The sequence below is a fragment of the Brienomyrus brachyistius genome, chromosome 4 (assembly GCF_023856365.1).
Source record: "Brienomyrus brachyistius isolate T26 chromosome 4, BBRACH_0.4, whole genome shotgun sequence".
Classification (NCBI taxonomy): Eukaryota; Metazoa; Chordata; class Actinopteri; order Osteoglossiformes; family Mormyridae; genus Brienomyrus; species Brienomyrus brachyistius.
This window is the reverse complement of record NC_064536.1, coordinates 17,554,804-17,569,793: the sequence shown is the minus strand read 5'-3', so window position 1 is coordinate 17,569,793 and position 14,990 is coordinate 17,554,804. Positions and strand designations below refer to the sequence as shown.

The 14,990-nt window shown below is 41.4% G+C and overlaps 1 protein-coding gene and 1 long non-coding RNA gene across 3 annotated transcripts in view; one reads left to right on the top strand and one right to left on the bottom strand.

Annotated features, from left to right (window-relative positions):
* The window catches only part of LOC125740114 (NACHT, LRR and PYD domains-containing protein 12-like), a 341,935-nt gene extending 329,630 nt beyond the window's left edge, over window positions 1-12,305 (top strand). The window contains exon 17 of the mRNA XM_049010930.1: window positions 11,548-12,305. Coding sequence (XP_048866887.1) covers window positions 11,548-12,083 — 536 coding nt within the window. The 3' untranslated portion in view covers window positions 12,084-12,305. The remainder of the gene's footprint in view (window positions 1-11,547) is intronic.
* Window positions 1-14,990, bottom strand: part of LOC125740118 (uncharacterized) — a 353,638-nt gene that overhangs the window by 322,991 nt on the left and 15,657 nt on the right. The window lies entirely within an intron of this gene.

The window sequence follows — 14,990 nt, the reverse complement described above, 5'->3', positions numbered from 1 at the left end:
TTTAGTATTTACTGTAATCCTCAGCCACAATCGACTGACAACATTAGCAGCTGTACTGCATTCACAGCAAGTGACAGTAATAACCACTGTACTGCATGTAAACACTCACAGCAAGTGACAGTAATAACCACTGTACTGCATGTAAACACAGCAAGTGACAGTAATAACCTCTGTACTGCATGTGAACACTCACAGCAAGTGACAGTAATAACCACTGTACTGCATGTGAACACTCACAGCAAGTGACAGTAATAACCACTGTACTGCATGTGAACACTCACAGCAAGTGACAGTAATAACCACTGTACTGCATGTGAACACTCACAGCAAGTGACAGTAATAACCACTGTACTGCATGTGAACACTCACAGCAAGTGACAGTAATAACCACTGTACTGCATGTGAACACTCATAGCAAGTGACAGTAATAACCACTGTACTGCATGTAAACACTTACAGCAAGTGACAGTAATAACCACTGTACTGGCTGTAAACACTCACAGCAAGTGACAGTAATAACCACTGTACCTCATTTAAATATTCACAGCAAATCATATCAGATGTACTGCATTGAGAGTACTGCAGTCAAACACACAGTAAGTGAGGATATTAAGAATAATAAATGCATTACAGTCAAACACACAGTAGCTGTGAATATTAATAAGAATGGCTCTATACCAACAATCAAAGTACAAAAATTTAAATCATTGGTTATTGGCAATGCTTTTGAACTATTATTTGTACTTCCTCCGCTTACCATCACAGCTTAGCTTATCAGCTATTTAATGTGTAAAGCTAGTGCTCCAAAAAGTTGGACTAGTATAGTAAGCTTGTAGCCTATTGGCTGAAATAAAACCGAGCATGCATTCCTTTCCTGTGGCGGTCCTCATGAGAGCCAGTTTCATCATAGCGTTTGATGGTTTTCGTGACTGCACTTGAGGATGCATTCAATGTTCTTGTAATTTTCCAGATTGACTGACCTTCATGTCATAAAGTAATGATGGACTGTTGTTTCTCTTTACTTAGTTGAGTGGTTATTGCCATAATGTGGGGTAGAACAGTAGTTGAATATGGCTATTCACTGTGTAGATCTGTGTACCAACCCTACCTCTGTATAACACAAATGATGGTCTCAAACACATTATGGAGACAAGAAATTCCACAAATTAAGTCTTGAAAACCATTCCGGGTCAATACCTCATGAATCTGATTGAGAGAATGCCAAGAGCGTGCAAGGATGTCATCAACGCAAAAGGTGACTACGTTAAAGAATCCAAAATATAAAATATATTCTAGTTTGTTTAATACTTATTTGTTTACTGCATGATTCCACATGTTTCTTCATTGTTTTGAAGTCTTCAATATTATTGTTCTATGTAGAAAACAATAAAAATCAAGAAGAACCATTGAAGGGGAAGGTGTGTCCAAACATTTTACTCTGTGTGTGTGTGTGTGTGTGTGTGTGTGTGTGTGTGTGTGTGTGTGTGTGTGTGTGTGTGTGTGTGTGTGTGTGTGTGTGTGTGTGTGTGTGAAATTTTAAAAAATGAGCTTCATAAAACATCATCAGATACTCCTGGTGTACCACTAGACGGAGCCTACATACCACAGTTTGAGAACCGAGACTCCAGACTTCACTGATTAAGGTCCATGGGGTTGATGATGTATATTTATCATTTATTACATTTAATTTCCTTCAAAAATTGTATCTAATTGTATTCCCTGGATACCATCCTCTGCTGTCACCTAACATTGATGCTTCAAATTGTCAAGACATTTTTCTGCTGTTTTTCAGGAGGGCACGAGATGATTTTTTGAATATTCTGTAATAAGTTTATATGTTTTTTTGCTCTCCACATCCCCCCAATCATAAAAAGTTATTGATAGCACTCTGATAGCCAGTAGACAAAATTTATCATACAGATTTTGGTGAAATTTATTATGAAGAATGCCACTGAAGACTATATTTATGGTGTCCTCTCCCCAGGGTGTAAATTGATGTTGTTTCAACAGCATCTAGATTTGTTTTACCTGAAGTGCCAGTTTTTTCCAACGGTGCACATGCTCAAAAACATGGCATTGTGTCTTCTGGGGGTGGCGAGCAAAATGCCGGCTCTTTAAGTTAAGGACAGATCATGTACAAGAAGATGGGTGATTAGTGGCCTAATGGTTAGGGAAGCACAGTTTTAATTGAAAGGTTGCTGGGTCGACTCCCTGACCAGCAAGGCACCACTGAGGTACACTGAGCAAGATACTGCTCCTTGGGTGCTGAATTAGCTGCCCCCTGCTTTGTCACATATAGGTCAATTTCAGAGATATAAAAGGTCTGGAGAAGCTGTGGAGAGCATTATGCTGTAATATTGTTCAGCATGACTGGTTTGGTGGTGGGTCAGTGATGGTCTGGGGAGGCATATCCATGGAGGGACGCACAGACCTCTACAGGCTAGACAACAACACCTTGACTGCCATTAGGTATCGGGATAAAACCCTTGGACCCATTGTCAGTCCCTACGCTGATACAGTGGGTCCTGGGTTCCTCCCGGTGCATGACAATGCCTGGCCTCATGTGGCGAGAGTATGCAGGCAGTTCCTGGAGGATGAAGGAATTGATACCATTGACTGGCCCCCACGCTCTCCTGACCTAAATCCAATAGAACACCTCGGTCCATCCAACGCCGCCAGGCGACACTTCAGACTGTCCAGGAGCTCAGTGATGCTCTGGTCCAGATCTGGATGGAGATCCCCCAGGATGCCATCTGTTGTCTCATTAGGACCATGCCCCGACATCGTCAGGCATGCACACTGTGCAAGCATGTGGGGGCCATACAAACTACTGAGTATGAGTCTAAGTTACTGTAATGAAATTTTGGCAAAATGGACTAGCCTGCCGCATAATTTTTTCACGTTAATTTTTGGGGTGTCTTTGAATTCAGCCCTCTGTAGGTTGATAATTTTAATTTCCATCAAAATATGTGGCATCCTTTCATTCCTAACACATTACTCAGTCCATATCAGTATAGATATCCAGCATGATTTTTTTCCCCATCGAGATCTGATGTGTTTTCAAGGTGTTCCTTTAATTTTTTGAGCGGTGTATAAACAAATTAATTAGTAGATGAGAAAATGCAACAGCAGCCAAGTCTAGTGAAGGAGGATGTAAGAATGATACTAAACGTTTCATATTGGAATCATAATTTTAGATTAGACACTTTATTTCACATTAGAGCTAACTGGGAACAAGTATGTTTGCTCCAAGAGCTTCACAGCAGTTGCAAGTACATGAAGACAGAGCAGATGGTTAAACAACTGAAGATTCAATGTGATGCTATCCTCATTGTATGAATTATATATATATAATGAGGATCTTTCCTCTCACTGTCCACAGTGTCCTGATGGAGAGAGCAGGCTCGCCTGCACCCAGCTGTGTTTCCATGAAGAGTGACAGGTCAATGAGCCAACCAATCAGCTTCAGCAATGGACCTATTTCACCAGATCAAAGGTAAATGTGCATTTAAGCAAAAACTGTTTAAGACACTCAGGCTCTCAGTCAAAAGGCATAACGGGACACAAAAGTTATGTGTCTGCTAGAAGGATGAAGACGAAGAGGAATTTCACTTTTCAGCATGCCAATGACCCCACGCATACATCCAAATCAACAAAAGAATGGCTTCACCAGAAGAAAATTAAAGTTTTGGACTGACCCAGCCAGAGCCCAGACCTAAATACAACTGAAAATCTGTGGGGTGACCTGAAGAGGGCTCTGCACAAGAGATGCCCCCACAGTCTGACAGACTTAGAGAGCTTTTGCAAGGATGGATGGGTAAATATTGATAAGTCAAGATGTGGCAGGCTGGTAGACTCCTACCCCAAAAGACTGAATGCTGTAATTAACCCAAAAGGTGCTTCAACAAAGCATTAATTTAATAGTGTGGACACTTTTTTATATTTTTCCCCCTAACAGATTTGTTTGTTTTTCAGTTGAATTTTATAGGTTACACTTTACATTAAAGGTGGGAAATAGTTTTGAAATGATTTACCGTGATCTAATGGTTTTACATCACAACAACCTAGCATTTTAACATTAGTGTGTACACTTTTGATTAAAAAACTGTAGCCCCCCCCACCTCAATAATATACACTTAATAGACAAGCTTCTCAAATTGAAATATTATGTATGTATGGTTATAAGGGTGTGTGTATTTGCATATATATGTATTTTTGGGGAGGTATGTCAATCAGCGGGGCCTTCCAAAGATAATCCATAAAGGAAAAGAAGAAACATGGCATTGAGTATTTTTTAAGTCTCATCAATGATAAATACCAGTTAGTGATCATACTGTAGGAGTAATACCTGAATAAGACAGGAACACTGTCAGGGTGGTGTTGTGAAGAACATTGTGAATTATGGTAAAACGATTGTTACAATCCACTGGCATGCATGTCTCTATAGTTAGGCAATAATATTAAAGTAGAAAGGGCAAAATGGAGTAGCCTGCCGCATAATTTTTTCACGTTAATTTTTGGGGTGTCTTTGAATTCAGCCCTCTGTAGGTTGATAATTTTAATTTCCATCAAACGATGTGGCATCCTTTCATTCCTAACACATTACTCAGTCCATATCAGTATAGATATCCAGCATGATTTTTTCCCCATTGAGATCTGATGTGTTTTCAAGGTGTTCCTTTAATTTTTTGAGCGGTGTATAAACAAATTAATCAGTAGATGAGAAAATGCAACAGCAGCCAAGTCTTAATGTGATGCTGTCCTCATTGCATGGATTATATTTATTTAATGAGGGGTTTTCCTCTCGCTGTCCACAGTGTCCTGATGGAGAGAGCAGGCTCACCTGTACCCAGCTGTGTTTCCATAAAGAGTGACAAGTCAATGAGCCAACCAATCAGCTTCAGCAATGGACCTATTCCAACAGATCAAAGTTAAATATGCATTTAAACAAACACTGTTTAAGTGACTCAGACCTGTACCCAGCAGTGTTTCAATTAAGAGTGACAGGTCATTATAACACTCAGACTCTCAGTCAAAAGTCATAAGAGCATACAAAAACTATGAGGAAAAACATTCTAACGGATACATATTTTTCTTTTACTTTTGTAAATTCCATTCTCTTTGTTGATTAAAAAGAAGTTCTGTCTTCTCTATTTAAATTACATCTGAGGTAGAAGGATGAGGATTACTGTAAAGACTGACTTCCTGTGCACTAGAATTGGAAGTATAGTAATTGAAAAGTTACTTTTATAACAGTAAGAAAACAGCTCAATATATCAAGGAGAAAATTCAGGAGAATTTATCTGCAGAAAGGACCATCAACCTGTTCCACTGTCTGAATGAACTGGGTGACAATTCTCTAATAGAGGAAGTACAAAGATCCCTGAGTTCAGGAAGCCTTTCAGCAGCAGACCTCTCACCTGCACAGTGGTCAGCTCTGGCCTTTGTGTTACTGATGTCAGATAAGGAGCTGGATGTGTTTGATCTGAAGAAATACATCAGATCAGATGAAGGTCTTCAGAGGCTGCTGCCTGTGGTCAAGAAATCTAGGACAGCTCTGTAAGTGATCTTACATACGTCTGTTGCTAAAGAAGTACAGATCTTATTCATGATACTGCTTTTATATCTTATCAGAAATATTAGAGTGTATTTATATGGACACCCAGAAATTTTTCATTCTGGATACTACAGGATATGTTTTTTTTTTAACATTCTTGGTGTGGTTCAGTGGGTTTGGACTCTGTGGGTCTGTGGTCAGAAGGTGACCGGTTCAAATACCTGCCTGACAGAGTGATGCTGGTTTTGAGCCCTTGAACAAGGCCCTTACCACCCAGCTTCAGGGGGCTGGATGCTGGCCAACCCTGCACTCTGACCTGTATGTGTGTGTCAGAGAGAGCAAGATCAGAGAGGCGACAGCACTGTTTTACCAGGGGGAGGAATAAAGCATCACTATTTCATCCATATCTGACAGGATTGATAATTGTCTGATTAGTGTTTTGGAAATTTAACAGGTTCTCAGGTACAGCAACACAGAAAATAAGGATTTCAGTCATATAAAGTCATATCAAAATATATAATAAAAAAAACGTAAGCTCTTCTTGACATTGAAATCCCACATAAACATGTACACTTGCACATATCCCAAGCAGGAACTGAACCCAAAACCCTAGAACCCCTGGGTCGGATGTAGTGCTGATCACTGAGCCCCAGCGCTGCTCAGAGCTTTATAAAAATACTTATGCATATATTACAGAGTCTCAGGGTAACTCACCCTGTAAGGTCATTAAACAGCAGGTTTGTCATGGCTGGGGAGTGTCAAGTAAAAATTATTTGTTGAAATAATTTTTGTTGGGGGTGAGCCTGGTCCGCATGGGCGGCAATAAGTCGGACTCGTTTCCTGTGAGGGTTGGACTCCGCCAGGGCTTCCCTTTGTCACCGATTCTGTTCATAGCTTTAATGGACAGAATTTCTAGGTGCAGCCAGGGCGTTGAGGGTGTCCGGTTTGGTGACCTCAGGATTAGGTCTCTGCTTTTTGCAGATTATGCGGTTCTGTTGGCTTCATCAGACCGTGACCTTCGGCTCTCACTGGGACAGTTCGCAGCCGAGTGTGAAGCGGCTGGGATGAGAATCAGCACCTCCAAATCCGAGACCATAGTCCTCAACCGGAAAAGGGTAGAATGCTCTCTCCAGGTTGGGGATGGGGTCCTCTCCCAAGTGGAGGAGTTTAAGTGTCTCGGGGTCTTATTCACGAGTGAAGGAACGATGGAACGGGAGATCGACAGGCGGATCAGCGCGGCATCAGCAGTCATGCGGGCACTGCATCGGTCTGTCATGGTGAAGAGAGAGCTGAGCCAAAAGGCGAAGCTCTCGATTTACCAGTCGATCTACGTTCCTACCCTCACCTATGGTCACGAGCTATGGGTAGTGACCGAAAGAACAAGATCGCGAGTGCAAGCGGCCGAAATGGGTTTCCTCCGCAGGGTGGCTGGGCTCTCCCTTAGAGACAGGGTTAGGAGCTCGGCCATTCGGGATAGACTCAGAGTAGAGCCGCTGCTCTTCCGCATTGAGAGGAGCCAGATGAGGTGGCTCGGGCATCTGATCAGGATGCCTCCGGGACGCCTCCCTGGTGAGGTGTTCCGGGCATGTCCCACTGGGGGGAGACCCCGGGGAAGACCCAGGACACGCTGGAGAGACTATGTCTCTCGGCTGGCCTGGGAACGCCTTGGGATCCCCCCAGAGGAGCTGGATGAAGTGGCCGGGGAGAGGGAGGTCTGGGTCTCCCTGCTGAGACTGCTGCCCCCGCGACCCGACCTCGGATTAAGCTGGAGATGATGGATGGATGGATGGATGGATGATCCGGTCCTGATCCACTAAACTTTTTGTGATATTTGTGCTTTGAATCAAAAGTATTCACTGTATTCTTCATACCAGGAAACATGAAGTATATGTTGCATCACTTATTGTATTTAAAAATAAAAATTTTTATTTTGGTATTTCATTTGATATGCCTGTGTGTGGTGTATGTATGCATGTATTTATATCTTAACACGTTTCCTTTTCCAGGCTGGACAGCTGTAGACTCACAGAGACATGTTGTGAAGTTTTGGCTTCAGCTCTCAGATCAAACTCCTCTCAGCTGAGAGAGCTGGACCTGAGTGACAATGATCTGCAGGATTCAGGGGTGAAGCTGCTCTCTGCTGGACTGGGGGATTCACACTGTACACTGGAGATACTGAGGTCAGTATTACTAGGTATTCCACACTGTAATGTGTAAATACTGAAATCTTTATTGAAGTCATCACATTTACTTAAATATAATACTCATAATGGTGAGATGTTATTTATTGGAGAGATATTATCTGTCTCTCTGCAGGCTGTCAGGCTGTAGAGTCACAGAAGAAGGCTGTTCTTCCCTGGCTTCAGCTCTGAGGTCAAACCCCTCACACCTGAGAGAGCTGGATCTGAGCTACAATCACCCAGGAGACTTGGGAGTGAAGCTGCTCTCTGCTCTACTGGAGGATCCCAGCTGTAAACTGGAGAAACTGAAGTGAGTACAGAATGTGTGTCTGTCCTGCTATAGACTCATGTATGTGGAGAAACTACAATATGACAATTAAATAAATGGATGCAGCAGTATTATTTCATTCTGCTTCTGCTATAGTGTGGACCACAGTGGAGAGTGCAGGACCAGACCAGGGATCCAGAAATGTAAGTTTGTTTGCATGTTTTTATTCTTAATACCATTATTACTACTTTATGATACTATTCACACAATTATTGTGGTGTGTGTGTGTGTGTGTGTTTTAAAAAAGGGGCTGGTTTGGGTTTAAAGATGACTACTTTCTTATATAAAAATAGTCTGGGGAAATATTTTTTTAGATTTGTTAGTATTGTCTTAAGACAATACCCATAATCTCCCCCATCTGGCTTTGACACCGAACGTCTCCGCATTAGAGCTATAATCGGGCCTTAAAAGTTACACCAGACAAGGCCCAAACCCGTCAGGTCCCAACAAAGATCTTCAGCTCTACTCTTCAGTCTGCACTAGTGATGGGAATTCCGGCTCTTTTTAGTGAGTCGGATCATTTGGCTCAGCTCACCAAGTAGAGTCGGCTCTTCCGGCTCCCAAATGACTCTTCATTTTATTCCTTCTGCCTCAGTCAGATTCAGCTCTGTTTTGACCCATGATTGATATGTGTACTAAACGTTATTTCCTCAATACCATAATTTTATATTGTTTGGTATAAAAAGACTAAATGTAAAAGCATCAAAGACATGTATTGAACATTTTTTAAGTGGAAAATCTGTTTTTGTATTTGATGTATGAATAACAATCAAATAACATAAATAACAAACAATGAAAAATATAAATTGAAAAATTACAACGTGCAAAACATCAGCATCCAATAGTTTCAGTATCTATATCCACTATAACAACTATCACCTTTATAACAGTGTAATATTTTTGTCAGAGTCGCTGGTTAACACTAGATTTGCCAAGTCTACGGGAATTTTCATAAATTCCCTGGACCTAACACCTACTAGCATCCCTGCTGAGATTTTCGTAGGCTATTGTCCTCCTGTTTTTGTTGTGCAAACACACCCATTACCTGTGAGGCCTGGCGCATTTGCATTTTTTTACTCAGAGTAGCTCAAATACAAGGTAGGCCAAACTTCTGTGTGTGACTTGGAAACCTTCACAAAAGTCTGCCATGTCTATACAAAATATCCCACACACTGACTGACCTGCAAATATGAAAGACACACATTCACAAAATATATGGAAACAAAAGTCTGTTTTATTTATTTAAAAAATTGAGTGTTTCAAACTTTGCAGCGTTTGCAGACCCAGTGACCATCATCCCTGCATTGCAAGTGAGTTTGTAACACTTTGCACTGGTAAACATGCTACGATTTCTGTTGCAGTTCTCTTGTACCTGGCACTGAGTTGTCCATACAAGTCCTGGAACAGCAGCAGCCTTCCTCTCTGTCTCCATTGCCTTTTGTTGCATAAATCGGCAATGGAGTTCCTTGGCTAGAAGGAAGAGATGAACCTGGAACTGAGGGATGGATACATTTTTTTTTTTTACATTTTTTTTGCAATTACTGTTATTTTTACATGAACAGCCAAACATGCAAAGCTGGAGAGATCACACAAAAACAAAATTCACTTTTGGTGTTATAATTCAGTGATGGCCAATGAAAATGAAATGACATTTTCTTCTGTATGTGTACGAGCATCTCAGAAACCATGGACCATGACTTCACTCAGCTTATGACATTTATGTACAAACATGCATTTGAGACTGAAGTGATAGCATGTTTTCATTTCATTCATTTCATTCTATTAGCAACTTTTCATTCTATTTTCATTCTATTATATTTTTTTATATAAATAAAACAGACTTGTGTTTCCATATATTTTGTGAATGTGCGTCTTTCATATTTGCAGGTCAGTCAGTGTGTGGGATATTTTGTATAGCTATGGCAGACTTTGCATGTCACACACAGAGGTTTGGCCTGCCTTGGATTTGAGCTACTCTGAGTAAAAAAATGCAAATGTGCCAGGCCTCACAGGTAATGGGTGTGTTTGCACAACAAAAGCAGGAGGAGAACGGAGCTGAAGACCTGCGAAAATCTCAGCAGGGGTGACAAACACCTTGAGACTCTCAGCAGAAAATAAAAACTCTGTAAATCTAGTGAGCGCATGGGCAGGTAAGCGGGCAGGAAGCAGGCAAGGAGGCGAAATACGGGGATAACTAGGGATTTATTCAAGGAACTAGGGAAACAGCCAGGAAACAAAAAATGACGCCAACTAACATCAATGACGGACGAAAACCAAGGCAAGACATGGACTGAAATGGACAGGACTGGGCGAAAATAATCGGACACAGCTGGGCAAGATCAGGGAAGCACACGTGGGTGCGTGGCACAAACGAGGCTTGGACGTGCAGGGCGTGACAATTTTAACATTTCCTTTGGGGCAGAAAGGCTAAGTGTCTCAGCTTAGACGGGCTGATCCGGCTTCTAGCAGTAGCAGGCACGGGGCCCCGCCTGTCTTTTTCCTTCCATCTGAACTGTTGGATGCGCAGTTATTAAGTGTCTGTGAAGGTTGCTTGTGGACCCTGCTGGAAATAACAGCTTCATCTTACAAATTGTGCATTCTGCCTTTGAGTTATCATAGCTATTAAAATCATCCAAATGCCGCTTCGTTTCCGACTGTCACTTATCTTGCCTACTATTCGCGCACTACACTCCTTCTTTCTCTCCTCCCTCCTGCTGTACCTGTACACCATCAGCACGCGCACCCCCGCCCATCCCTCCGTTTAACCTGATGGTATGAACCTTGTCTGACTCGTCGCGTGATCGGTCGCGCGGCTCGCACGCCATTAACACAAACCGGTCACAGTCAGAGCAGCATGGAGCGCTGAGGCACGCAGGCGTTTTTCTATAATAATGTCTCGGTCCGGATATGTTTTGAGCGGCTTGTTCGCTACCGACACATCACTAGTCGACGCTGAACGCTGCTGGAGGGGGGTATGTGTCCGAAGGGGTTTGAAGGAAGGTCTTATTTTGCAGTCAAGACAAATCAACGTTTAGTCGTACTCTTTGGGGTACATTTTCACGTCTCGCATGTTTGATGAATGCTGTGTATAATTTTATTTACCTGTAATTAAGCCTGTTAGTTTAGCACATGCAGCATTTTGGCGCGTCTTCCCACCGGCGTCGCGCTGACGCCCGACATTTCCTGAGGTATTTCACATACTTGAATTCCTGCTTCGTTTTTATATTTTATGCATCGTACAGAATAATAGAGCGCAAGCTAAAGTGCAGTTCGGCCCCGAGCGAGTCTGTCACCGCGGCGTGTCTCACAGCGCAGGGGGCAGCCGGAGCGCCGCAGACTCGGGCGGCTACATGAGTATATTGGGAATAAAATGTGTGTATTGGAGCGAGTTCTGTGTTAGTGAGTGTGTGAGGTGTGACAGTGATAATGATGGAGATGCTGGGCTTCGTCATGGGATTAATCGCTCTTCCTCTTGCCTACAGACTCCTGCCAGCTGACGCTGGACCCCAACACAGCAAACAGACGCCTGTCTCTGTCAGAGGGGAACAGGAAGGTGACACAGGGGGCAGAGCAGCCATATCCTGTTCATCAAGAGAGATTTGACTACTGGCCCCAAGTTCTGTGCAGAGAGAGTCTGACTGGTCGTTGTTACTGGGAGGCTGAGTGGAGTGGAGATGTAGCCTGGATAGGAGTGACTTATAAAGGAATTGGGAGGAAAGGAGGGAGTGATGACTGTCGGCTTGGAGCCAATGACAAGTCATGGATGCTGTTCTGCTCTTCTGACAGTTACTCTGTCTGGCACAATAATAAACAGACTGTCATACCCATAGAGCCCTCAGACTCCCGCAGAGTAGGAGTGTATCTGGACCGGGCGGCTGGTACTCTGTCCTTCTACAGAGTCTCCTCTGATGGACTGACCCTCCTGTACAGCTTCACCTCCTCATTCACTGAACCCCTCTATCCAGGGTTTTGGGTTTATAATCCAAACTCCTCCGTGTCGCTGTGCATGCTGGGATAGCTCACTGTGTGCTGGAGGAATCATTTTTACCTTATCAGAGTGTCACATGTCGCTGCTTCTCCGTGGCAAAATGGTCAAATCCCTGCTTTTTAACCAGTATAATCCTTTTTACTTTGAAATGTGATGTATGCGTATGTCAGACAAAAATAAATGACTGGGTTCAGCAAGCTGAACAAACATATAAAATAACTATTTGTAATAAAATGTAATCCTGGTGATTGGGGGGGGGGGGGGGGGGCGCTTTTCTCCTCCCCTCTATTTGTAGATTTTTTATATTTCTGTCCATATATTCTATTTGCTACATGTACATTGACAATAAAGGCTTCTGATTCTATGCAATTACTGTCCTGGTTCTGCGCTGCTCAAAGCATAACTGTGTAACATAAATCATATACAATTAAATAAATGCAATTTAGTGTAAATGAACTAACAAGATTAGATTAAATCAGCACATATAATAACCATGTAAAAGGAGACAGGAGACAAAACTGAAAGCAAAAAATATCCGTAGAGTTAAAAACAAAGAAACGCAATAAATCACATTAGTATCACATACTTTCCTAACTAAACCGGTGAAATGCTATACCTGACCATCGCAAGCAAATTAGCAAATGGCGTCTCTCACATCCGTTAAAACACAGGAAAATTATCATTAAGAGCCAAACTAAGTGCTTGCTACCTAAATAAATAATTACACAAGTAATTCAATATAAAGCCTTACAGTTTTTTAGGAATCAAAATACGATTTAACTTGAGTAAACAGAATCTCACGTCCGCCCCCTACTGCCGCCCTGAGGTAACCATGGGTTTCCCGTCGGGCGCAGCACGTGAGACGCTGCGGTCCCTCAGTTACGTCTCCATCACAACACGTCAGATATGGTTAACGTGTACAGCCGTTATTTAACGTACAACAAAACATTAACCTGATAAAATATATTCTAAAATAAGTCATAACATTTGGTGAACTTGAAAGATGAGTATATTTAGGAACAACGAGAATGGACAATTAATAAGTTGATTTGTTATTCTGACTGCAGCTTTTCTGTTTTTTCTTAAGACCAATGTGGACAGCATTCTGATTTCACTGCATGCCTGATCATCTATGATGCAATGATGACCAAAAAGTTTAACTTCTCTTTTTTAGGATTTACTTTATATTTTAGTTTGAGTTTCTTCTTTTTAATCCACAGAATTTAGGAATAAGATTATTAGCCACAATATGACCCACAATACACTCACAGTGGCATTGCAGTAATACAGATATACCCCTGAACACAGAGGAAAGGTGGATTCTTACTCTGACGTCCCTCTCCTTCCTCTGGTGACGAGCTCCACATTCTGTGCTGCTGCCTCTGATGGCAGCTTGTTTGGTACAAACAGTGACACATGAAAACAGAACTTTTTATCCTTTATGTAACACAAGCACAGACGTGTATTTTTTCAAAAGCCCACAATTACCTCAGTTCTGTCCTGTTACTGTGACACACACATATTTTCACTGAGGAAGACATAAATACACACGGACATTTCTGTCCCCTCACAGACACATATTCACACATTCCTGTCTCATTAGAGATTGCCATCCTGGCAGCAGGTTGCAGGGTGGGGCGACAGCCCCCAGCTCCTCTGGCAGCGGCTGGCTTTAAAATGTTTTCACGCTAATTTCCACTTACGTCCACGATTTCTAGCATTTAAGCTAATACTGAACAGCATCCCGACCTGTTTGAATCTTATATACCTGGATCATGTTCCTCTTAGTCGGGTGATTCTCGCGAAATCAGATTTAGGAGGTGGCATGAAGCATTTTGATGAAAAAGTACATGCTATCAAAATGAGAAGGATACTGTTATAAACATCTTATCATGGGCTATCTTGCATATGTTTTAAAGTGAACATCATAAATATATTTCCTGTTGTTTTTTCACATTTAAGAGTAAAATTCTCATAACCGCAACGTGTCCATTACTGAGTTTGGGTTCTTTGAAATAGAAATTTTAATGTTTAAAATAAATAAAAAAGGAAAAAGCTTCAGTGCAAGTAAAAGTACTAACAGTTACAGTAAATAAACGTGGTATTTGGCATTTCATCGATAAGAAGTGAAAATATTAGGGAAAAGAAATTTGTCCAAGATGAATTTTCTCATCCACCGCAAAAAATTTCAGTCATTGTTTAAGTTCACAAGGAACTTACACAATCAAGGAATTTTGAAGGAGGGACACTACTGGCTGTGACACTCAAGATAGGTATCAGGTAAGATGCTCATTTTTTATCTCTCCAGAAAAAAATTTAAAGTTTGCTCATCAGAGTGCCTACACGACTTTTTGTTTCTCATTACTGATATGTGAAGTTTTTAACATTTTAAAAAATACAATAAAATTTTTTTTTGATTGTTTATATTTAGACCTTAATGAGGTAAATAATAGTCAGTGAAAGTTTAGCTAGGCCTCATGGTGCCTCCACAGAGGACGAAAAAATGTAATATCACTCATACTCCGCAACAGTATCATCACTCACCGCAACAATTGAAGGCCGTATATATTTTTTAAAATGTTATATATATATATATATATATATATATATATATATATATATATATATATAAACAAAGTGGATTACTTATTTTTTGTGGAATAGAGCCCTTTTCCACCTGACTTTACTATTTCTCTACGTAGTAAACCACTTTGGTTGCAGTTTTGCTGGAAACAGGTATGAAGTCCTCTTGTACTTGCAACAATGTGCTTTTAAAAAATTCCCATGCCTCTCCAACCGTTTTGCTATTTAACTCCATCCAGTTTCTAGTTTCAGTCCCATGTAATTAAAGTTAGCCCTCCTAACATTGTATACTTTTGTTTTAAACTTTGCTCTTCGGACACTAAAATTAACTTCGAATTTAACCATGCTATGATC